The sequence below is a fragment of the Sciurus vulgaris genome (genome assembly GCF_902686455.1).
Source record: "Sciurus vulgaris genome assembly, chromosome: 7".
Lineage (NCBI taxonomy): Eukaryota > Metazoa > Chordata > Mammalia > Rodentia > Sciuridae > Sciurus > Sciurus vulgaris.
In genome coordinates, this window is record NC_136467.1 from 2,477,492 (window position 1) to 2,502,892 (window position 25,401).

General features: G+C 56.2%; 1 protein-coding gene across 4 annotated transcripts; it reads right to left on the reverse strand.

Moving 5' to 3' along the window:
* Positions 1–202: 202 nt before the first annotated feature.
* Positions 203–15,457, reverse strand: CCR6 (C-C motif chemokine receptor 6). 4 transcript variants are annotated; one of them, XM_079148973.1, is made up of 3 exons: positions 15,370–15,451; positions 1,534–1,650; positions 203–1,444 (listed from the first exon to the last, which is right to left on the reverse strand). In XM_079148973.1, exons 2-3 carry the CDS (start codon positions 1,540–1,542, stop codon positions 350–352), a joined length of 1,104 nt encoding a protein of 367 aa, XP_079005099.1. In that variant the 5' UTR covers positions 1,543–1,650; positions 15,370–15,451; the 3' UTR covers positions 203–349. The 4 variants fall into 4 exon arrangements, with proteins under 4 accessions (XP_079005099.1, XP_079005098.1, XP_079005097.1 ...); XM_079148972.1 differs by lacking the exon at positions 15,370–15,451 and adding an exon at positions 5,817–6,015; XM_079148971.1 differs by having other exon boundaries at positions 203–1,650; positions 15,370–15,457.
* Positions 15,458–25,401: the final 9,944 nt, after the last annotated feature.

Sequence of the window (25,401 nt, forward strand, 5' to 3'; positions counted from 1 at the left end):
CTCCCGCTGGCTTTGCAGACAAGCCATCATCTTGCGCCACAACCAGGAGACACCGGGATCCATGGTCGCTCCATGAGTATCTCTGAAAATGTTCATATTCGCAAACAAGTCACTTCAACATTCCAAGGCCCGTTTGTGGAAGCCCAGCCCCGCGAGACTCCAGAACCCCGGGCCCTCTGTCGAGCGAGTGGGGAAGCTGCTGCAGAGGGACAGGCCGGGAGCGCCCGGACAGGGCCCAGGAGCGCAGCGCACGGCCCACCTGGCGGGGTCAGCTGGCATGCTACCGCGTGTCTGGGCCCTGGGTCTGCTTCCTCAGGAGGTCGGCAGGCGGGTCTCCCGCGGGCCACAGTCACATGGTGAAGGAGGAGCCGTTGTCCTCCACGGTCTCGCTGGTCTGCCTGGAGGCGAAGGTCTCTGAGGACATCCTGGCGCAGGAGCCCGCGGACGTGGGCCTCCTCCTCACGCACCACAAGTCCTTCACGATCTTCAGGAAGTAGCTCCTGAACTTCTGGCCCACGAAGGCGTACAGCACCGGGTTGAGGCAGCAGTGCAGGAAGGCCAGCACCTCCGTGACGTTCCTGGCGTAGCCCATGAGCTTCTGGCCGTCGCAGGTCCGGTCGGTTCTGCCCATCCGGGCGGCGGTCACGAGAAGCACGATGTTGTGTGGGATCTGGCAAGCCAAGAAGACGAGAACCACGGCGATGATGACGCGGATGGCCCTGTGCCGTCTGGAATTCTGCGCCTGCACCAAGGTCCGGACGATGAGCAGGTAGCAGAAGACCATGAACAGCAGTGGGACGAAGAAGCCGAACAGTAGCTCCAGCCCCAGCACCAGCAGCTTCCACCTGAGCGGCTCGGACACCGACTGGTACTTGGGCTCGCAGACGTCCCTGCCCTGTGTGCTGTACTTCTGGTTGAAGGTGAAGGTGGAGCTGGAGATGACCAGCGACACCACCCACACGACCAGGCAGATGACTTTACTGTGCGCCAGTGTTCTGGAGCGGAGCCGGAAGGACTTGGTGGCCTGGACGATGGCGATGTACCGGTCCATGCTGATGCAGGCCAGGAGCAGCATCCCGCAGTTGAAGTTGACGGCGTAGATGCCTTTCATCAGCTTGCACATGGCATTGCTGAACAGCCAGGCGTTGGAAGCGTGAGTGACGGCCCAGAAGGGAAGGGTGAGGACGAAGAGAATGTCCGCGATGGCCATGTTCAGCAGATAGACGTCCGTCATGGACTTGGCCTTCTTGTAGAAGGCGAAGGTGAGCACCACCAGCGTGTTGCCCAGCAGGCCAAAGACGGAGATCAGGGAGTAAGCGACGGGCACGAAGACCCTGGAGAACTGCCGGACCTCCTGCAGGGAGCACAGCAGGGCCCCCGGGTCCTCGGGCAGCTCGGGGTAGTCGTCGGTTCCGTAGTAACTGTCGGTGGAATTCACCAGCTCCTGCGGGTGAACAGAGACAGCGGTGCCACGAGTCCAGGCAGCCACCATTAACCACACCACGCTCCCCCCAGAGAGAAGCGGGCTCTCACCTCACCCATGGTGGTGGCCGCCTTGATCAGGACGGAAGACACCGGCTTGGTGTCAGAAGGGAGGTGGACACGCAGCAGAGCTGGCGGCCAGCAGGGCAGCAGGAGGGCAGAGGGAAACTAGGGAGGCAAAAGGCAGGCAGTTAGTGCAGAGTTCTGGAGCCAGCGGACCAGGGCCCCAGCTCGGGCAGGCTGTTTACCCAACAGCACCCACGCAGAGTGGGCCCCAGGCGGACCAGGGCCCTGGCGTGGGCAGGCGGTTTACCCAACAGCACCCACGCAGAGTGGGCCCCAGGCCCTGCAGGGGCCATGCAGCAAATGCTTAAGGCTTTGCAGGGGTGAGGCCTCAGGGTCCTGACCTCAATCTGCCACTGAGGCTTGCAGGCAGCTTCAGATGACATAAGCTGACCGCATGAGGCTGACCAGGGCTGTCATTTGCTCGTCCTGACCTTAGGACAAGGAAGGGCAACAGCAGAAAACCCACAGTTTTTAATCTGCCACAAAAATCTTCAGACAAAATTCGATGTAACTACATAGGAGGAGACTCTACTGAAGGCAATCCCTGAGAATGTGTAGGCACTTGCGGGTCACAGTCCCGGACTTCACTGCACTCATCGGTCATCAGCCACACGAGCCTGTGAGAGCTTCAGGAAGAATCTCTCGAGTTGTGAATTCCAGGGTCTTCCTCGAAACACACTGGGAAGACGTGGGCTGGAAAGGGGTGGCCGGGGGACACCATTCCCACAGCAGACCTCCCAGGGGATGCCCCGTCGGCCAGCACTGGTCTGCCAGGCAGATGCGTCACGTGGTCCGAAATCCAGTGCAGGAAGGAAGGTGAGGCTGGGGGAGGAGCTCTGGTCTGGGCCCTTGGAGAAGGGCAGGCATGCGCCAAACGCCATCTGCCCCGCTTCTCTCTCTACTTCCCTGACTGCCCCTCCTCACCCAATAAGGTCCATCACTGCCCGCTGGCCCTCAAGCCGGCCTGCTCCCTCCTCCCTCTATCTCCTGTGCCTGCCTGTGGTGCCCCCGCTGCACCATCTGCCTTGCCTGCCATCCCTGGGGACACCCAGCATGGGGGATGGCAGCATGCACAGGCCAGCCCGAGCGAGGTCCTGGGCACAGTTGTGGACCTCGGTTCTTGTGCTGCGTTTGGGACTCCCCGAGTCCTGCCTCGGAGCCCGAGGCTGCTGGGGGTGGAGACAGAGGGAGCCGCAGGGCCCCTGCCTTGGACAGTGGCCTGTGAGCAGGGAGCGCTGAGTGCGCAGCCCACAGGAGGAGTGTGGCAGAAGCGCCAGGACCCCATCCGAGAGCCTCTGGTTAAACAACCAGAGCGCCACTCGCAGCTTCGGGGTCAGCAGGGACAGATGCAGGCACTGTACTCCGCAGTTAGAAAAGCCCTCAGAGAGTGGCCCTGGGCACCACTGGCCACGGCCCCTGGCAGCAGCAGGGAAGGACAGTGGCGTGAGGAGCGATGCGTGCTCCGCCAGACCCCCGGAGAGTGGGGAAGACCCTGGAGGAGAACAGCAGCCTTGCTGGCCTGAGGAAGGAGCCGTGCAGAGAAGGCCGGGTGGCGGAGGCGTCTGCAGGAGAGAGCGCCTCCCCAAGCAGTGGGCAAACTTGCCCCGCAGCCGGGACGCTCCCCACTGGCCGGAGGGCTACCCTCCTGCCTCCTGGAGCCGCACAGCACCTCTGAGGGGCAGGCCCTGGGTGTGGAGCCAGCAATGCTGCCCCGGACCTGCTCTGGGCAGGACCAAGCCCGCGCAGGGCTCCCGATGGACCCCTCGGGCCCAGAGAACACCTCCATTCTAGAGCAAGCCCAGGAGCACTGAGAGAGGTGCAATGAAAGCCAGCCCTCGGTGATGACCTCCAACGCCAGGCGACCAAACAGAAATTCCCAGACATTTAAAGAAACAGGGAAACATGGCCCGTAACCTACCTGAGGAAACAAGAATGGCAGAGCTGATGGAGTCACAGGAAAAGCTTCTGTGCAGCCTGGGCTCAACGTGCAGAGGGAAGTGTCTCAAGAATACCGGCTGATGGACTAGGTCACTCCCAAGAGACAGACCCTAAGAAGACACCAGGCTTAAAAGCAGCCGTGAGGACCTAGCAGGTGTGTTAGCTGAGCATTGATGACAAGTCGGCTCGGAGCTGGGACCAGAAGTGAGTGGGACGCAGGGGGAGTACCCTCCTAGAGTGGTGACTGAAAGGGCGGAGGCAGGGAGGCCAGCTTCCACTGCCCGACTGCCCCACCCAGGAAAACGAAACAGGGAAAACACAGGAATACTTATGAGAACGTGCTGAACTTTCAACTTAAGAACAAGAGTTAGGGGCTGGGGCTGTAGCTCAGTGGCAGAGCGCTTGCCTAGTGTGTGCGAGGCACTGGGATCCATCCTTGGCACCAAATGAAATAAACAGATAAAGGCATCCTATCCATCTACAACTAAAATAAAAAGTAGGTGGGCTTGATTGCAGAAACTAAGAAAATATTCCCTAAATAATGGGAAAAAACACTTAGCTACAAATTTAACAGCTCTTTAAATCAAATCAGAGGATTTTAAGGTTGTGCTTTCTTTCATAAATAGTGAGATGGCTCTGTAAGACCAGGAGAAAAACTATGAGAAGCACACGTTCAGGGGTGTGTGTGTACATGTGTCTACGTGTGCATGTTTGTGACTGGGTGTGTGTGTATGCATGACTTTGTACATGGAAATTTATGTGTATATGTGTAGAGATGTGTATGCATATGCATGTGCCTGTGTGTGCATGCATGCCTCTGTGTGTATATGCATTGTGTATGCATGAGTGTGTATATATGCAAGTGGGTTGCATGCATGTGTGTGCATGTTTGTGTATGCGTTGGCAGGTGTGTATATGCATGGATGTATGCACAGGTATATGCATATGTATGTATGTGTGTATATGTGTGTGCATGCATGGGTAGGTGTGTGTGCATGGTGTTTGGGTGTACAAGTGAATGTGTGCATAAATGTACGGGTGCATGTATATATGTGTGCTCATGCATATGTTACAAATTCGGGTCCCCTCTGCTGAGTATTAAGATCACTACTTAACATCTATTACCTCTTTAACCTCATAAAAACTCAAAGGCAATGGCACATGCTATCAAGGGAAAGCCTGCAGTTCCTGAGACTGCAATGGCGGTGCTTCCCACCCCTGCCTCTTACGCATCATCTGATTCACTCTGTCTCCACCAGCTCTTGGTGAAGTCATGGAGGTAAAAATGATTTACTTACTTTAAAACTGCTTACTGATATCAGAATTTTTTATTACAATGAAGGTGTTCAATAAATGAATGTTCTAGATTTATTTGGACCACTAATGTGCCAGTTTGTTACACTTTTTATAAACATCAGTGGAGCTGAAAGTCTGGGTCAGCTTCCTTCTGCTTTTCAATGGGGGTGGTTAAGAGAAGCCAGAAGGTTTTTTCCAGTGATTTGTTTACCATTCAAGAATAGCTTCACCTTCAACATCACATTTTGCACTTTCTTCCCAGTGCGGTCTCCACGATTTCTGTTCAGGTCTACTTTCTGCCCTCCTTGTCTCTGGAGGGGCCCCTGCAGCCTCGCTGTCTGTGAGCTCTTATCTGGTCAGAGAGGTTGGCTCCACCACCGTGGCGTGGGCATCAGAGATCTGCCCACATCACACTGACGCTCCTGGAGGCTCAGCCCAGGTGGTGGGCAGAGCTGTCCTGCTAGCTCCTGCTGACCCCACCTCAGGTCGCCACGGTTCCACCCAGCGTCTTGCACAGCCTGAATCCTCACTACCCCCCAAAGACGTCTTAGCTGAATGTTAGCGTCTCAAGACCTTTGATGAGCACTTGGTTTACAAGTAATTGCTTTTCTAGGAATGAGGCTGGAGCTGAATGTGAGAGCCCTTGCTTACGAAGCGCAGGGCCCTGGGTTCACCCCCAGCATGGCAAACCAAGAACGAGAAGACAGAAAGGCGTGTCTGCAGACGAAGCCCTGCAGACACCTCCTGTGTGAAGAAGCAGCGCCCAAACCATCACCCGAGCTCCGGTGTGAGGTGGTGACAGTGAAATCAACCACTGTGCCCTTGGAGGAAGAGTGGCTTCTGTAAAACACACTCCTCTCCAAGACCACAGGACAGTGCCCTCAGGACAGTGAAATGTCTCCTGAGATGTAAGCATGGCCATCTCACCATGTCCAGAAGGAAAACCGCTCCTATCTAATGTGCCTGTCGTGGCTGCCATGTCCAAGAAGCTTGGAAGGTTCCGAAGGACAGTAGCGGGACACGGGCATGCTCACCTCAGGAAGCACTGAGATCCAGAGTGGGTGGCTGGCTGCACTCCTCAGGGGCAGCAGCCCAGGCCCCAGGCCGCCAGTGTGAGGACCATCCTCCAACAGATGCAGTTTCCAGTGTTCATTAAGAAAAGCACGGTGAGACACTAGACTCTCCAAAGGAAAGTTGCTGAATTACCACTTCCTATTTAACAGCAACGCCTATCTGCCCAGATGCAAATGGTTAACCATGTGCATCCCGTAGGTTTTAAGAGAATCACAAAAAGAACAGTCACCTGACTTCTTGGAATCGAAGACAAACCCTCAGTGCAGTGGAAGAGAGCATGCGGCCCAGTGGAGAAGAGAGTCGTCGGGCTGCTCGCCACGGTGGTGACGCGCTTGCGCTGGTCTCCTGGGGGCAAGGACGCCTTGGCAGCTGCCTAGGAGGATGTGGAAGTGTGTGAGTGGGCAGTGGACCGGCTCTGCAGCCTGGGCTGTGTTCCGCTCCATCCCGAGAGCCGTCGGCTCCAGGGAGACTGCTGACGTCCTGCAGGCCAGTCTCCCCCTGAGGATCGACGCCAGTGTGGCCGCTTCCTCGGTGTGTGGAGGACAGGAGGTGAGAGCAGGAGAAGCCGTTGAGGCAGAGCTGGAGGAGAGCTGTCTCCACAACCTGCAGCCAGGTTGGGACCAAGCCCACGAATCCCTACGCGCTGGGCACCTGATCCTCACAAGGTGGCAGACGGAGACGTATCCAGGGAAGCCACCGATGCGGACTGACTTAGGAAACCCATTTTCGGTTGCAGGCACTTTAGAGCATCGAGAAAGAGCTGCAGGCCGCGAGCCTGTCTCAGGAGTGCTGCAAGTCCCAAGCAGGAGGCAGAGCAGGGCCTCCCTCTCGCTCTCCAGCCAGCGCACCTCTGCCACCACCACCGGCTCGGCTGCGCTGTGGCACTTCAGCTTGGGCCTCCCCCTGCACCCTGCACCCTGTCCCCAAGGCTGAAGTCCACCAAAGCAGGGGAACAGCGCTCCACAGCTTCCCCTAGGGACTCCTACTACAGGGACCTCTGTCCAGCTGGCCCTGGCCACTCCCAGCTTCCTTCCAAAGACCATCTGCCGGCTATTTGCCTGACGCAGGAAGAGCCCTGCTGCATTTGAGGGCGTGGTGGGCCCCGTGGTCGCCCTGTCCATCCCCTTGAGCAGTCTCTCCTCCCTGAGCCCAGTGTGTTCTCCTCTTCTGCAGGAGGACACTCTCCCTCCCTCACCTGGCCACCAGGCGAGAGGACAGCTGGGAGCCTCCCCTGCGGCGGCTAAGGCGCCTGCCCCTCGCTGGAGGTGAGGCTGCTGGAAGGGCTGTGCTGGGTAGCCTGGACGCCTGGTGAGGAAGAAGCAGCCACGTGGGCGTCTAGGGATGTGGGCCTGATCCAACTGTCTTTCCTGCCCACTGTCCCCTTGCTCCCCTGCAACGGCCTTAGTCAGCATCGAGCAAACCTTCGAAGTCACCTGACTGAACTGAGAAGAAGTCCAAGTTGGCTTTTCTGAGGCCCAAGAAGGAACATCAAGCAGAAATCAGGCGTGCCAAGGGAAGCAGAGGGGCGGCAGGCAGAGGAGGCCCCACTCACTTCCCTGAAAAGAAGGCCATGCCACAGCTGGGCCACAAGTTGATGGGGACAACGGGAAGGCCCCTCCATCCTCCTCCATGGCTCTGGTGGGGGCAGGAAGCCCAGAGGACCTGGACCTGCTGTCCCCACCCCCAGGCCCTGCCCAGCACGGCTGCCTGCACATCTGATCTCTGCCCCACCAGGAAGCACAGGTGCCCCTTGCTCCCCCGCGCTAGGACATGCCACGCAGAATGTCCACTCAGATCCCACTAACCTCCTCACGTTTGCTTAGGTTCTGGGAGGACATGAAAAGCAAGAAGCACAGTTTTCAGTTAGACACTCCGCACAGACAACCCTGCAGCCCAAAAGCCCGACTGAGAGGTGACCAGCTGACTCAGGGCAAAGGCTGGGGCGGCTGGGAACGGACGGCAGCCATGGGAAGAGCTCTAAGAGGCAAGTGGAGACACTCCAGGCCACGCCTGGGCCTGGGCACGGCGAGCAGGCCACCAGGGCTGCACCAGGGGACAGACAGCTCCCTCACCAAAGGCCCTGGGAAGCGGGGGTCAAGCGCGGTCCTCAGCCATGCAGAAAGGCAGAGGGCTCCCTGGAGGGGTGGGGAGGGGTTTAAAGAAGTCGGAGGTCCTGAGGAAGCGGGATGCACGCAGAACAAATGATCTGAAACTGTCGGGGCCACTGTCCTCTGCCCACAGGGCCGCACTGTCTGTGCCGCTCCAGGGGTGCCACTGTGTTCGACTTCGTGACGATTGCCAGAGACGGCTGGCACCCTGAGGAGTGAGACTGTCAGAGCAGACGCCAGCAGTCCAGGGCCGGGGCCCTGCTGCCCGACCACCCTCCACCTGCCACCCGCTGTGCAGGGCGGGAAGTGTCTCTGGAAGGACTGGAGTCGGGCCGTGCGGGTACGCTGGACTGCCACACCCTGGCAGGTGGGACTGCTGGCCCTGGACACCTGTGCCCTCATGAGGCTGTGACTGCTCGTGACGGTCTTGAGGGAGCTTCGCCCAGTCCCTTCCCTCCCAGGGCGCAGGGGCGGGAGTTGTCGAATGCCCGCTCTGGCGCCTGCGCTGGCCTTGCTGACTTGCTGGGTGAGCAGAAAGGGCCGCTGCCTCTGAGCCAGGTCGTAGTCCTGGCAGCCTCCGGGGCTTGCCATCCGCCCTCCAGCCCTGTGGAGGCCACAGCCAGAGTCCTCTCCGAGCCCCCAGGCCTCAGCCTGTGCACAGCTGCTGGGCGTGAAGGGCCAATGGCCCAGGGAGGCCTTGGAAGGACTTTGCTCCCAGCCAACCTCTGTGGTGCAGGAGGGACCCGAGCAAGCGCCTGCCAGCTTCCAACTGGGTCAGTCCCAGCACGAGGCCAGTCGGTTGCAGCAGGAAGCTCCAGGCTCTGAGGGGCGGGCTGACCCCAGCCTGCCTCAGGCACTCAGCTTCTGAAGCAACCCAGACAAGGTGAGAGCACGACAAGCAAAACAAATCCTGCCTTCGTTCCTGAAAACAGGCACGCCCTCCCCAAGGGAGCCAGGACACACACAGACTCACACTGACACACACTGACACACTGACACACACACACACACTGACACACACTGACACACACTAACACTCTGACACACACAGAGACACACACTGACACACACACTGACACACATAGACACACTGACACACTGACACACACTGACACAGACTCACACTGACACACACTGACACACATAGACACACACTGACACACACACACACTGATACACAGTGACACACACAGAGACACATACTGACACACACACTGACACACATAGACACACACTGACACACTGACACAGACACTGACACACACTGACACACTGACACACACACTGACACACAGACACACTGACACATAGACTCACACTGACACACACAGAGACACACACTGACACACACTGACACACACACTGACACACACTGACATACAGAGACACGCACTGACACGTGTGCGACTGCATGCTTGCGTGAGCGGTGGCGGTGAGCCATGGACCTTTGAGGACACGGCCTAGCGGGTGCTGGGAGCCCCGAGGTGGCCTGGTGACAAGGACGGGTGGAGCTGTGCTGCTGGGAAGGTGACTCAGACCTGCTGGGGAGGGTGGGGACGATGGGGACCAGGAGCAGGGCAAGTGGGTGCCAGGGAGGCTCCATGACGGCTGAGCCAGGCCAGTGAGGGCCGGGAGAGCCGCCAGGAGCTGGCTCGGCCGCAAGGCCACTTGGAGGTGGGCGTCTGCGGGGAGGCCGGGCGGCGGGAGGGGCCTGGTGCCGGGCGCCTGGCCTGGGCCCGCCTTTCCGCCACTCTGCCCATTGACCCTCACCCAGGGTCATCAGCTCGGGGTCGTCACCGTGCCCCCAGGTCACAGCGGGAAGACTGGAAGTTGGAGAAATGTGGCAGGTTCTTCACGTCCTGGCAACTGGAAGGGCCCAGGCCCAAGCCGCGTCCACTGACCCCAGAGTCCAGCGTCCCTGGGGTGAGCTTGAAGAAGTGGCGTTTGGCAGACAGTTCAAAAAGCCAGTGAGGAGCGGGAGGAGGGCGGATCGGGATGGCGCCGGACCGCCCGACTGGACAGAAACAGGGAACCAGCACTGGGAACTGGCTTAGCTCCTGACCTACTTCTCCCTGAGCCCAGAGATTCTTAGGCTCCCTCGACGTCATTCCAGGGTCACACAGCCCCTCTTTCTTGCCGAGGTCATTCCCAGATGTCGCTGTCACATGGACAGAGAAAGGACGCGTTCACAAAGGATCAACATGAGGATCAGAGAGGCACGGAGCACCCACTCACACAGCCCGAGGCTCAGTGGCAGCTTTGGGTTCATTACCATTTCTGTGTCCCAGAGAGGGGCAGGTGGACCAGCCCAGGAGCTGATGGACCCATCAAAGTTAGGGACGGGGACAGATAAGGATGGCTATTAGGACAGGTCCCTCAAAAGCCAATGCAGGGTCACGAGAGAAGGCAAAGGGACAGGCTTTAAAGAAAAACCTGCAGCACAGAGAAGGTGAGGGTGGAAGCGACCCAGCAGGGAGCTGCTCGGGCACACCTGGCCCTTGAGGACACACTCTTGGTGTGAATGTCCAGGGAAAGCTGTACTGCAGGGGCAAGAAGACCATGCTGAGGAGACCCCACCACTGGGAAGGTTCCCAAAATTTGCAGACCCCCAAAAAAGAGCATAGAGCTGAGGAGGACAACAGAAGAGGAAAAGCCACATTTCACTACCCCCAGGGCGAGAGCGACACTCCCACCCCCACACGGCTCCCCGAACCAGGGGGCTCCAGCTGCAGCTGTGGAGGACGGACACACAGAGGTGGAGAATGGAGGAGGAGAGACCAAGACCATGGAAATGGAGGCACAGACTATGGAGGACGGAGGCACAGAGAGGAGGAGGGTGGAGGCACAGAGAAGTGGAGGATGGTGGCACAGAGAGGAGGAGCACAGGGACAAGAGCCTGTGGACAGAGACGGGGGTCATGGAGGAGGGGGCACAGAGCCCGGAGAACAGCGACTGCACACTAACCCTACCTCTCAGGCACCTAGAGTTCTGTTTTTCCAACTGGAGACTGTTTCACCTCAGGCACAGCTGGAGGGACCCTGGACTCTGATGGACAGCCACAACCCAGAGCGGGCAGCAGGACTCGCCCCTGACCGGGTGGACACTTCTCTGAGGCCCGTCAGGACGCCAGATCAGGCAGCCAGCCTCCCGCTTTGCCAGGGGTGCGGAAACTTCAGGCTGGAGCCGGCTGGTCCTGGACTGGTGGCGAGGTCGACTCTCTGGCCTCACAGAGGGGCGGGTGGAGGATGGGACGAGCGCCCTGGCCCTCGAGGGTGAGGGCACACTGGGCACAGGGAGACGGGGCCCCAGAAACGAGACGGGCTGGAGACCAAGCAGGACGGCTGCTGGGGTGTTGAGGCCGCCAGCAGGGTGAGGGACGCCTGGGCTCAGGGGGCCCCAGTGGAAGGCTCGGACTGGCTGGACAACAGAGGGTCACCCACCACCCAGTCTGGAGGACGCACTCCTCATGCTGACCTGCCTCACTGGCCGTGGCGGCGGTCGGAGCCCGAGAGCCTCCACTGCCTGCCTGCCCGAGGGAAGCACCTCCCCCAGAAGGTGAGTCTGATCAAGGACACGGGCCTGGAGGAGACAGAGGGGCACGTGTGCAGAGGGCCGGCCCTCGGAGGCCACAGGTGGACGCAGAAGGAGCCCCGGGGTCCGCAGCCCTTGGCAGCATCCGGCCACTCTCTCTGATCTTCTGTGTTGCTGGGGATCGAGCCCAGGGCCTCGTGCATGCTGGACAAGCCCTTGACCACGGCCTGGGTCAGTCCGGGAACGAGGATGGCACTGCCCGTCGGGTCCCGCTGGTCACAGCTGCCATGGTAAATGTGAACCTGACCACAGCAGGGCTTGTCTTTGTGCCTGGCGTAGGAGGTCAGGCAGCTTCCTGACTCTCGAGTGAGCAGGAGCCCCCTGAGGTCCCCGGCTTGAACTTCCACCTCTGACCGCACCATCCTAAACACAGCCTGTTCTCACCGCACTACAAATGACAGTAGAGGCCGACGAGCCACGCCTAGAACACGGCCTGGGAACGGACACCCAGGTGCTGGCGGTGTTTCCAGGGGTGTGGACGGAAGGTGCCACTGTAGCTCTGTGTCCTTGTGCTCACTGAGGCTGCGGGTTGCATGGCACAGGGCTTCCAGACCAGGTAAGGCGCGAAAGGCCGCTGAGGCCACGGCTGGCAGCAGCCTCGCCGCCTCCTGAGGGCTGCTCCTGGCCTGGGGCTCCCAACCACAACTTCAGGGTCCGTTCCAAGAACAGGGAACATGCTCTTCTGCTTCAAGCCAGAGCCCGGAAACGGCAGGAAGGATGCTGAACTGCTGGGCAGGGCCTCTGCCGGGACGCGGGGAGAAGGGGGCAGGTCCACGAAGGAGCTCTGGAGCTCTAGAACCAGACCCGGTGGACTGGTTTTCCTCACGCTGACTTTAGAAAGTCACATGACCAGAGCGGGCTGGTGGCTCCGCGGTAGTGTACTTGCCTGGCACGTGTGGGGCACTGGGCTCGATCCTCGGTGCCACATAAAAATCAATACATAAAGTAAAGGTTCTGTGTCCATTTACAACTACAAGATAAAACAACATCTGAAAAGCCACCTGACCAGGCTGCCAGGGCTCCACTGACTGCCCAGAGCAGGGTGGTTCACAGACCGGGGGTGACCGAGGCCTCCTCTCCTGTTCTGCCCAATCGAGACAGACAGCAAAGGGCGCCGGGAGCCACCGCATCCTCCGGCGGCCCACGCTCGGGGCACAGACCCCGGCAGAGCCCATGGAAGCCAGGGTTCGGCCGTGGATGTGGACAGGGCTACAGAAGACATTTCAGCCTCCTTCACAGATTCAGAAGAGACTAAAACCAACAAAAAGAGCAAAGGAAATGACTTAGCAGTTACTCATTCAGTCACACACACGGAGAGAGAGACTTCTAGATTCACAAGAATGTCAGCCTCCTGTCAGGAAGAAGCTGGAGGCCCCACGTCCTCGGGTCGGCCCAAGCTCAGGCTATGCTGGTGCTGGATAAACCCACAGGGAGACGGGCCTGAACCCCTCCGCGGAGGCCTGCCTAGCGATTGACGTTCAGGCCTCCCCTTCCACCCTGCCTGCTGGGAAAGGCCCCTGGGAGTCACAGAGGGTGCAGAAGTGGAAAAGCTACGGGCCCGGGTGACGACAGCGTGGCAGCGCGCTGATGTGGTCGGGTACCTGCGCCAGGTGGGGCGGAAGTCGCCCCGGCAGCCCACCTGCAGTGGACCTGTGGACTGAGGTCCTTGCACCCTCTTGGGACAAGCCTCTGACTGCCTCTGCCTGAGGTCCAGGCCTGGGTGGGGGTCGAGGCCTGCAGCGCACCACCTACCGGCCAGACGCCCTGGGCAGGAAGGATCCAGAACACCTTGCTAAGTGCAGTGTCACTCAAGTGCGGCACCTCCACGGACCCTGAGTTTCAGCTTTGGGGACAGTGAGGCATGGGAGGGGGCAGGGGAAGCGAGGATGAGGCCCTGGTGACAGGGAGCCCCCTCAGAGAAAGGCTGGCAGGAAATGCAGCCACGGCCCAGGAGCCGCCCACGCAGAGACCCGGATTTCCCGTGTGGGGACTGGGGGTCCCCGCAAAGCAGCTGGGCTGTCTGCTGCGATAAGGTTTCATCCAGCACGTCCAGGACTGCCCGGGGCGTGGCTGGCGGCACGTCCCCAGACTCCTCCTTGGCTTGTCCCGTGACCCCTCCCTGCACTGCTTTCTTCCTTTGCTCCCCCCCCTCCTTTTCCACCTACCCACTGCCCACCCCCAAACAGAAACGTTTAGGAAGGAATCGACCTGCCCCACGGACGCCCGGTCCCCTCTGGCGTGACACCCCCTTCAGATTTCAGAATCCCTGGCACCGCCCTCTCTGAGCTGAGTGAGGCCCTGGACACCTGGCGGAGTGCCCACGCTAACGCAGCGAGGCCTGGTGACCTCTGCCCTCAGGAGCCTGTTCCTAGGGAACCATTGCGGAATCGGCTGCATGGACACCTGGAACGCTCAGATGGGAGGCCTGGCTGAGAATCTCACTGAAACAGGTCAGCTCCTGGTCAGCTCCCACCAGCGCGGCAGGTCCAGCCTGCCTGCTGGACGTGTGCACTTCTCATCTGCTGCAGAGCACAGGGTCCCTGCTGAGAGCCTTCGACTACGGGGACTGTCTGCCTCTGCCTCTGTCTGTCCAGGGGTCCCTCGCGCCCTGGACAGCAGCCCACATCCCCGGGTGCTGCTCCCACAGCACCTGCCCGCGGTGGGAGCACCCCGCTCCTCGCTCTGCCCCGAAAGCTCTGGGCTGAGAAAGCAGACAAGCGCCCCTGATCAGAACGGTTCGAGCACAGGAGGCGGCATCTCTGGCGGCCACCTGAGGGTCTCCCCGGGGGACACGGGCGGGCGGGGCTGGTGTCTATCTTAGCTGCCGTCTTTCTCAGTTCATTTCCTCTTTCTTACTTGGCCTCAGAGGAGGCGTTATGAGGTAGCAGGTTTCCAGGTAAGGGAGGGCTCGAGGTGCTCCGAGGGGAAGGGAGGCGAAGGTGGCCGCCATGGCCCCGGGCGACGTGTGTCTGAACACACACCTGCGGCAGTCCCAGCGCAGGGAACCCATGACCACCCATTAGTCACTCTCGCTTGGGAGGCGACGTTACAGAGGACCTGCTTCCGACGGCTTACAGCCCCGTGAGTTCTCCTCAGCTGACCCACAAGTGGTGCACGGACCCATGTTCCCAGGGAGACCCGTCCCTGTGGCTGGCCCTTCTCTCCCTATTAGCTCTCCATGTGGCAAGATGCACACATGGACCCTTGGCCTGCAGGGCTGCCTGCTCTTCCCACCTCCCTCTCCTGGTCACATTCCTCTCTGTCTCAGTCCTGTTAGGTCCACCCAGCTCCTTGTCCTGCTGCCCAGCGAGCCCCTGGTGACGAGGGCATTGGTGTTCAGACTGGGCTGGCGGAATCTGCTCCTTCCTCATAGTTATGGTCCGTGGAGATGGCGGCTCCCTGTAGTGGCTGTGGCTTACCAGACTGCCGGCCATGTCCCAGGGTTCCTTGCCAAGCACTGGCTGCCCAGGTCGGGTCACCAGGGTGTTAAAGATCACCGTCGGTGCCCACCTGGCGTGGAGCAAGTGCCAACTGGCATCCACGCTGCCGCACCTGGAGGGCGTGACCTGGTCTCCCGGCTCTGGGACTTGACACCAATGGCAGGGGCCTCTGGAGGAGAGCCGGCACACGGCAGGCCCGGCCGGAGCCCCTGTTGCCCTGCTCCTTGGCACAGCCAAGCAGTCTGAATAAGTAGGTGCTCATTCACGCAGGACTGGAGAAATGCACTCTCGCCATATCCCTCTGCCTTCAAAGCACGAAAGGCAAAGGTGGGAGGACCACGTTATTTCCCGAATCCCAGGGAAACGACACTTACAGTGAAGAAGGGGCCTTCTGTTCCACAGCCAGGCTGCGGTCTTCCCTTCAGTTTCGGATTTCTTAAATCTGAGGGTCCCCTCCCTGGGTGGCAAGGCCAGGGCGGGCAGAGGTGGGCTGCTGAAGCGCCGGCTGTCCCTCGGTGTCTGCTGCTCAGGGCCCAGCCGGCCGCTCTCTCCCCAGGGCTGGTGTGGTGAGCCGCCCGGCCGCAGGCCTCGCTCCCCAGCTTCACAGAGCAAGGTAGCAAGGTGGAGGCAGGAAGGCGAGCTTACGTAACTAGGTCACTCGGTGATTTCAATTTTAGTTGCAAATTTTTTTGTTTCAGAATTATTAGTGTGTGGAATATTTCTTGATTCTTCCTGGAAATAACGAATTGAGTAGAATGATTGTAACGTTCTCTAAAAACCTCTGCATCATACCTGATGAGCTTTATAATCAGCGACCTCCATGCCTGACCCTCAGAGAAAGCAGGAAGCATGCATCTAGCCGTGCGGAGGGCAAGCCCTGGAGAGGCCCCCGGAGGGACCGCCGGCCAGTTCTGCCAGGCTGGACCTGAGGACCTAACCGCTGTGATCCTGCAGTGCTGTTAAGGCCCGTTCATGTTCATGTGACACCACACGGAAAGCTCGCTCCACATCCCTTATTCCATTCAATCCTGACCAAAGATTTTGGTAAAATGGACATTGTCACCCTCTTTTGCATATGGAAAGAAACAAACACATACAGATGCTAAGTAATTTTCTCTGCAGAAGAGAAACAAGAGTGGTGGACCCAGCCAATGAGGCCAGAAATCCTCTCTACTCCACCCCTTCCCTTTATTCCTTCAGCAAACAATTATTGAGCACTTACTACATGCTGCACACTGTTGCAGGCACGACAGAGTGAACGAAGCAGGATGGGTGGGATTCACAAGCTACTCATGGAGACAGACAGCAAACCACTAAATAAAGACACAGGTGTGGCCAACAGTGTAGAGTGCCACAGAGACACATCCAGCAGGATGTGGGCAGGGGTCGTGGGAGTGGTGATCCAGGAAGGCCTCACGGAGCCTGCTGGATCTAACAGAGCTCTGGGAGAGGCGAGGGGAGATCCTGGCGCTTAGCTGGGGGCTGAAGCTCCAGGACAGAGCGGCAACAAGGACACTGTCCCTGTGCAGCTTACCTCAGAGAAATGTTGAGGCTCTCAGCAAGGCCAGAGCCCGGGAGGGTGGCACAGTGGACGCCAAAGCCCGCCAGGCCAGTGGGACACTTCACTACTCCTCAGGGGGACGCACAGCTACCAGAAGGTTTTGAGTGACATTAGCTGGCCCACATTCTCGAGGGCTTGTTCTGCGGGCAGCATTGCAAGGCAGGGAGGGGCCAGGACACCTCCAGGCGCAGCAGGATAAAGTCTTCAGACCCCCTGACAGGCTGGACATGGGGTTCGAGGAAAAGAGAAGTATAGGGGAGGACTCAGGGCCAGCCTGAGCAGCAGAGGAGCAGAGTGGGCACAGGTGGGCAGGAAGTCGGCAGGAGTCTCCCGGGACCTCCGAGGGCACAAGGCCAGGCCCAGCTGCTGACTTCAGAGTGGAGCTCAGAGCAGACTCTGGGCCAGAGATGTCATCAGTTTGCAGATGGGGCCCAGGGGGTGGCGTAGGTGGACAGGGGAGGACAGTTCACCAGTCCTGTCGATGCCGCCTGTATGCCAGCGGCAATGCTGACCAGCGTGGGACCGCTGTGGGAGGGGTCGTGGGAGTGGTGACCCGGGAAGGCCTCACGGAGCCCGCGGGATCTAACAGAGCTCTGGGAGGGGCTGGGGCTGAAGCTCCAGGAGAGGGGCTTTGGACATGGCTTTGTGGTGTGGAGAGGGAGCAAACCGACCAGAGGAGAGATAAGGAGAAGAGGGGACGCGAACGGGTCCCTCAGGGAGTCCGAGTGTGCGGGAGCAGAGGGGTGGCCACAGTCAGGGCGGCCCTGGAGTAGAAAGCAGACTGAGGAAGTGCAGAGGAGAAATTCGAGGCGAGAGGAGCCCAGTGCAGCTGCTGGGCAGGCGAGGTCCCCAGGTGCCTGTCTCTGTTCCTCGCTGATCCTCAGGGACACAGGAGGCCAGGGCCTCGCTGCAAGCAAAGGTGGACCAAAGTGACAAGTTTCAAGAAGTGAGGAGGAGATGCAGCCATGGGGGGCAGGGATGAGTGAGATGGCGGATCCCATGCCTCTGGCCAGCGGCCGGCAGCAGGGATTTTGGAGACAGAAACTCCGTGTCCCCTTCTGCCCCAGATACTGGATGTGCAGGTGCGGCGGCCCCAGGAGGAGTGCGAGTCCCAGCAGAGCTGTGTCCAGCCGGCTGAGGAAGACAGAGAAGGACCTGGCCCAGGCCGCGCCCAGGACCACACCTGCCCGGGACCCGGCAGCCAGGAACACAGGAGCACGGGCCGCCAACCCAGGAGTGTTGCTTGTCCTCCTTGATGTCAATCAAACCCTCTGCTTCTTTGACAATGGGCAGTGGTTTCCAAAATCCAGAATTTGTTTCTTATTTCTTATTTTTGTTGATTTTGTCCCAGTTGCTTCTCAGGATGACTAATTGTTGAATTTTACTGTGGCCTGTGAGCACAGCACCTCCCCTTTTCCCGCCCCGACTTACTTTCTCGTGCATCTGTGCGTCTTCCTGCTCTGGTACCTGGCGAGCCCATGTGCAGACATGACGTCCCTGAAAGGATTGACGTCCCTAAAAGGAGTTGGCTGCAGGTCCCGGGCTCTTATGATGTCCATATGTTTTCAGAAAAGCAAAGACTAACTGAAGTTGCTGAGGCATTCTTGGGTGCTGCAATAAATAATATGAGTAATTTGGGGTGATGTCTTTTTTTTACCAAAAACACCGTTTGCAAATGAATGCTTTTTGACTTGCAAATGTAGGTCCAGAGCTTATTCTGCTTAAGAAAGAGCATGAATTTGGGAGCAGAATTTCCAGCATCTAGTTTTCGGTTGTCCTGGCCTTCGCTCTGACACGGGCAGCACACCTGTATCCCCAAGTCTCTCATAAGTCTCTTATGCGAGGTTTGCTGGTTGGACATCGGAGGGGCTTACGAGGAGCAAGGACAAGGTGGTCTTCTGAATCAGGCACTCAGGGTGGGAAGACCTCAGGGGCCAAGAGTGACATCTGATGCGTGGCAGCGGGAGACCTGTGCGAGCGGGAGCACCTCCCTCACCTCGGCGTCTCTCCTCTGGCCTGCGAGACCTCACTTCCCCAGTGCCTCCCAGGACCTGCCCCGTGGAAGGCACGCAGTAGCCTGGAGCGCCCTTCCAGCTCCTCCCGCCAGGTTGCTGGCTTGACTTCCTACCTTCCGGATGTTCGGACATGAGACACACATCCGAGCGTGTGCCCCTCAGACACTGGGTTGCCTCTGAAGTCCTCACTGCCGGAAGACAAAGAGTAGAACACTGTGCTGCTTCGAAGAGGTTCTCGTGGGTCAGACGCTGGAGAACAATCACCCAACATCAGAACTCTCTGTGTTCTTGGGGCTGACCTGAAAGGTCCAGGCAACTGGAGTTGGCACCTTACCCTGGTAAGGCGTCACTGGGTTGGAAGCAATATATTGTTCATCTCATTTCCAGCCTTTCCTGGGTGGCTGAGAGGCCAGCTTTCAGTGGGCAAGCACAAGACAGGGCTTCCCAGAACGGTCCAGGTCACTTGCCTTTCTGCTCTTAGGCTCCATGAACAGCACTCTGAGCTCCAGTAAGCCCTTTGCAGATCCAGGTCTCTTGCAGCCTGTCCAAGGCCCCAGTGGAGGACCACAGAGCAGGTCCCTAGATTTGGGATGAAGTTCTAGTCAGGGTTTATGGCCTGCCCACTGAAGACATGTCCGTGGACCTAAGCCTCTGACCATGAGCAGCGTGCTACCACATGGCCAGACGCTGGCAGCACCACTGCTCATCAGATGAGACCCACGAATTCCAGCCACACCCAGGCAGAACCCGAAGAACCCACAAGTTGCCCCTGCACAGGGCTCAGCCTTCCGCAGGTCTGCCTGCATCTCAGCCCGGCCGTGGCTTCTTGGGAGGTCCCTGTGGAGGAAGGAATTCATCTCACGGACAGGACCATGTCCTGCTGTGCCTGAGGGTGGTCTGACCTGGGGCCGCAGGGCCGGGAGTGGACACCTAGGGGTGTCCGTCATGCACCGGGGTGGCTGGAGGTGGGGCTTTGCCATGAGCCGGTTAGGGGAGGTCAAGAGGCAGGGGCCCTGGTGGCATCAGTGGCTCCAGGAGAGGAGAGGTCCCGCTGGTGCTCGCCGCGTCAGGGCGCGCGAGGCCGCCCCAGTGTGGACCAGACGCCAGGCCCAGGCCCCTGATGTCCCCGCAGTCGGAACTGTGAGCCAAATTAACTTCTCCCTGTGGACCGAGGCATGGTCAGGGTCCTGGGAGTCCACTGATCTCTCCCTCCTCCAGCTCCGAAGCTCGGCGCGCCTGACCTCAGACAGCGGCTGCCTTTCACGCACTGGCCTGGCTTCTGTCGCCTCCAGGGGCCTCTCCAGGTTCCTGAGTCATGGGGTTTGGGGGTTTTTTGACTTTTTTTTTTTTCCTTTATTCTTTCACAGGCACAGAACTGCCCCACCCCTCTATGGTGAATTACGTTTATTGATTTCCTGATGTTGAACCAACCTTGCATCCCTGGGATGAAACCCACTTGATCGTGGTGCACTATCTTTTTAATATATTTTTGTATGCGATTTGCTAAAATTTTGTTGAGAATTTTTGCGTCGATGTTCATTAAGGATATTGGTCTGAAATTTTCTTTCCTTGATGAGTCTCTGTCTGGTTTAGGTATCAGTGTGATACTGGATTCATAGAATGAGTTTGGGAGGGTTCCCTCCTCTTCTATTTTATGGAATACTTTGAGAAGTATTGGAATGAGCTCTTCTTTAAAGGTTTTGTAGAACTCGGCTGAGAACCCATCTGGTCCCGGACTTTTCTTTGTTGGTAGGTTTTTGACGACTTCTTCTATTTCAGTACTTGAAATTGGTCTATTTAAATTATTTATGTCCTCCTCATTCAGTTTAGGCAATTCATATGTCTCTAGAAACCTGTTGATGTCTTCGAAATTTTCTATTTTGTTGGAGTATAGATTTTCAAAATAGCTTCTAATTATGTTTTGTATTTCAATCCTGTCTGTTGTGATATTTCCTTGTTCATTCCGAATTTTAGTGATTTGGGTTTTCTCTCGTTTTCTCTTTGTTAGTGTGGCTAAAGGTTTATCAATTTTGTTTATTTTTTTGAAGAACCAACTATTTATTTTGTCAATTTTTTGTATTGTTTCTTTGTTTCAATTTCATTGATTTCAGCTCTGAGTTTAACTATTTCCTATCTTCTACTACTTTTGGTGCTATTCTGTTCTTCTTTTTCTAGGGCTTTGAGCTGTAGTGTTAAGTCGTTTATTTGTTGAGTTTTACTTCTTTTATTAAATGTGCTCCATGAAATAAATTTCCCTCTAAGTACTGCTTTCATAGTGTCCCAGAGATTTTGATACGATGTTTCTTTGTTCTCATTTACCTCTAAGAATTTTTTAATTTCCTTCCTAATATCTTCTGTTATCCATTCATCATATAATAGCATATTGTTTAATCTCCAGATGTTGGAATAGTTTCTGTGTTTTACTCTTTCATTTATTTCTAACTTCAATCCATTATGATCTGATAGAATACATGCTAGTGTCTCTATCTTCTTGTATTTGCTAACATTAGCTTTGTGGCATAATATATGGTCTATTTTAGAGAAGGATCCATGTGCTGCTGAGAAGAAAGTGTATTCACTCTTGGTTGGATGGTATATTCTATAAATGTCCGTTAAGTCTAAATTATTGATTGTGTTGTTGAGATCTATGGTTTCTTTGTTCAATTTTTGTCTGGAAGATCTGTCCAGTGGTGAGAGAGGCGTGTTAAAATCACCTAGTATTATTGTGTTATGGTCTATTTGGTTTCTGAAATTGAGAAGGATTTGTTTGACATACATGGATGAGCCACTGTTTGGGGCATAGATGTTTATGATTGTTATATCTTGCTGATTTATGCTTCCCTTAAGCAGTATGAAATGTCCTTCTTTATCCCTTCTGACTAACTTTGGCTTGAAGTCCACATTATCGGAAATGAGGATGGATACTCCAGCTTTTTTGCTGAGTCCATGTGCATGGTATGTTTTTCCCCATCCTTTCACCTTTAGTCTATGGGTATCTTTTTCTATGAGGTGAGTCTCTTGCAGGCAACATATTGTTGGATCTTTCTTTTTAATCCAGTCTGCCAGTCTATGTCTTTTGATTGATGAATTCAGGCCATTAACATTCAGGGTTATTATTGAGATATGATTTGGTTTCCCGGTCATTTGGTTCATTTTTTAAATTTTGTTTATTTATTTGTTTGACACAACTTGTTTCCTCCTTTATTTGACAATTCCTTTAGGATAATTCCTCCCTTTGCTGATTTGCTTCTTTGTTTTTCATCTCTTCCTCATGGAATATTTTGCTGAGAATGTTCTGTAATGCTGGCTTTCTTTTTGTAAATTCTTTTAGCTTTTGTTTATCATGGAAGGATTTTATTTCATCGTCAAATTTGAAGGTAAGTTTTGCTGGGTATAAGATTCTTGGTTGGCATCCATTTTCTTTCAGGGCTTGAGAAATGTTGTTCCAGGCCCTTCTAGCTTTTAGGGTCTGGATTGAAAAATCTGCTGATATCTGTATTGGTTTCCCCCTGAATGTAATTTGGTTCTTTTCTCTCACAGCCTTTAAAATTCTGTCTTTATTTTGTATGTTAGGTATTTTCATTATAATGTGCCTTGGTGTGGGTCTGTTGTACTTTTGTGTATTTGGAGTCCTATAAGCCTCTTGAACTTGATTTTCCACTTCATTCTTCAGATTTGGGAAATTTTCTGATATTATTTCATTGAATAGATTGTTCATTCCTTTGGTTTGTTTCTCTAAGCCTCTCTCAATCCCAATAATTCTTAAATTTGGCCTTTTCATGATATCCCATAGTTCTTGTAGATTCTGTTCATGATTTCTTACCATCTTCTCTGTTTGTTCAACTTTGTTTTCAAGGTTAAATATTTTGTCTTCAATGTCTGAGGTTCTGTCTTCCAGGTGTTCTATCCTATTGGATATGCTTTCTATAGAGTTCTTAATTTGGTTTATTGTTTCCTTCATGTCAAGGATTTCTGTTTGGTTTTTTATCAATATCTCTAACTCTTTATTGAAATGATCTTTTGCTTCCTGTATTTGCTCTTTTAATTGTCGATTGGTGTGATCATTCAATGCCTGCATTTGCTCTTTCATCTCATCATTCAGTGCGTGCATTTGCTCTTTTATCTCATCGTTTGCTTCTCTGATCATTTTAATTGTGTACATTCTGAACTCCTTTTCTGTCATTTCTTCTGCCATGCTGTCATTGGGTTTTATTGATGTAACATCTAGATTTGTTTGCAGCATTTTCTTCCCTTGTTTTCTCATATTGTTCAGGTATCAGTGGACCGCTGAGATATTGCAGATTTCCTCTATTGACTTACAATGTCCCTGAAGATTTCTATATATATCCCCCCTTAGCCTTCAGTAGGCTGAAGTCTTGGAGGAAGTTGATAGTGCGGTGCTCCACAAGGAAGATGCCTCTCTAGGAGTGGTGACCTTCAGGTGGGTCCTTCAGGTCCCTGCTAGTGGGCAGAGGTGCCTCCACTTGTTGACCAATGGCCATCCAAAGGGGACCTAGGCTGCAGGCTGAGGCAAGGCCTGTTTGGGCCTGAGTCTCTGGTTTTACCGTCCTTGTGGGGAAACCTCACCCGGCAGGGAAGACTCACCCGGTGGGGAGGTCTCGCTGGTCAGTTCCCTCCTAGAGGTTCCCCTCAATTTACAGCTACTGCCTGGGCTGGGCTGCCTTCCTCTGCAAAGTTCCCAGGGGCCTGGCCCTACCTCCTGGGCCTAGGAGCCTCACCCTTCGCAGATGAATCTCCTTAGGCTGCCCCACCTCAGAGAATCTGCCCACAGGCCTGGAACCTTCGCTCCGCCCTAAGCCTGTCTCTGTGCGGCTCTTCCACCCAGAAGCCTCCTAGATCCTGTAACCCTGCTCTGCACCTAATCGCCTGGCTGCGTGGCCCCTCCTCTGAGCAGCCACCTGGGGCCCCGAACAATCGCTCTGAGTCCCAGAGACCCGCCACACGCCTCTTCCTCCAGACAGCCGCCCAGTATTCTGGTGCGGTCACTAGGAGTCCAAGAAACTCACTTCGTGCCTCCTCCTCCCACCAACCACCCGTAGCCCTGGGCAATCAATCACTCCGAGTCGAAGTGACCCTCCCCGTTCCTCCTCCTTCTCCAGATAACCCCCCGGATGTTCCGGAGCGGTCGCTCTGAGTGGCTCTGAATCCACGTGACCCGCTGCACGGGTCCTCTGGGCAACCGCCCGGAGCTCTGGTGCGGCCACTCAAGACCAAGTGATCCACCACGCTCCTCCTCCAGGCAGCCCCCCTGTGTTCAGGAGCTGTCACTTTAAGTCCAAACAACTCACCACTCATCTCCTCCTCTGAGCAGCCGCCTGGAGCGCTAACGCAGTCACTGCGAGTCCAAAGGACCTGCCACGCTCCTCCTCCTCCTCCTCCTACTCCTCTGGGCAGGTCCCGGGGTTCAGAAGTGGTCAGAGTCCAAACAGCTCGCCACGCAGCCCCTCCTCTGGCAACCGCCTGTAGCTCTGGTGTAGTCACCCGAATCCAAGCGACCGCGCTCCTCTTCCTCCTCCTCGTCCTCAGGGCAGGCCCCAGGGTTCAGAAGCGTCGTTCTGAGTCCAAACAGCTCGCCACGCAGCTTCTCCTCTGGCAACCGCCTGTAGCTCTGGTGCAGTCACTCCAAATCCAAGTGGCCACGCTCCTCCTCCTCCTCCTCAGGGCAGGCCCCGGTGTCCTGAGTCCACACAGCTCTCCTCGCCACTCCTCCCCTGGGCAGCCGCCGGAGCCCCAGTGGTTGCTCCGAGTCCCAGCGCTGTGCCGAGCGGCCTCCTTTACGGCGCTCCCAGTTGTCCGAGTTCCTGCAATGCCGCCCCACCCCTCTAGAAATGTTTCCTATGCCAGAAAAATGTGAGTGAATTGCATAATCCCACCAGCCCTGCTTACAGAGGCATCTGTGGCTGTCTCTTCTTGTGCCTGGGGTCAGCGGACTGTGCACCACAAAGAAAGAGCTGGAAGGACATAGGAAATGATGCTCCTGGGAGCACATGGCCCCAGGGAAGGTGCTGGATACCACATGGGCAGTTTCTATCACTGGTCTGGTACATTCCAGGTCCATGCAGTGTGGGTAGCGGCCAGCCAACACACCAGGCCCCAGGACTTGATGGGCAAAAGTAACCTCCTCTCTTATCCCACAAGCCTCGGGTCACCTGGGCCGTCCTGCTGATCTGGGCAGGTCTACCCAGTTTCAGCTAGGCTTGCTCCCTGATCAGCTGTGGCCACTGGCCTGGAAGGGCCCTGGCAGGGAGGCCCAGGCATAGTGCACAGCAGAGTTCCCAGCCTAGGGACAGCACACTGCCTCTTCTGCCCTACTCCTTCCAGGCAGGGACCCTGGAGACGCAGTGTGAACGTGGGTGACCAAGACTTACTCTCCGCAGCCTTGCGGTGATCCCTTCCGTTGATGCACATGGAGTCAGAACTGTTGACTGTGCTGCCTTCTGGCATCTTCTATGGGCTCTGGATTGACATTGTCACTCACAGCCAAGTTTTAATGACTAGGACGAAAGGCTGGATCTTTTCTCCGCTCCCTTCCACTGCGATCTCTCACACTGAGCAAGCTGAGCACAGTTGTCATTCCCGAGAAGCCTGTCAGTCTCGGGTTCGATTTCTCAACATCTCTCACTTCGGACATCAGACAGGAGCGGCTGGGAGCAGGCCTTTCAGCCGTTCTGCCTGTTCTGTCTGGTGGTGCTCCAGAAACATACGGCCAAATAAAATAAAAAGTTAATAAATGACAGATTAAGGTAGATCCAGGCCCCAAATGTCTGCTGGTGAAAGCACAAGTGATGAGAAAAATAAGAGACCTCATC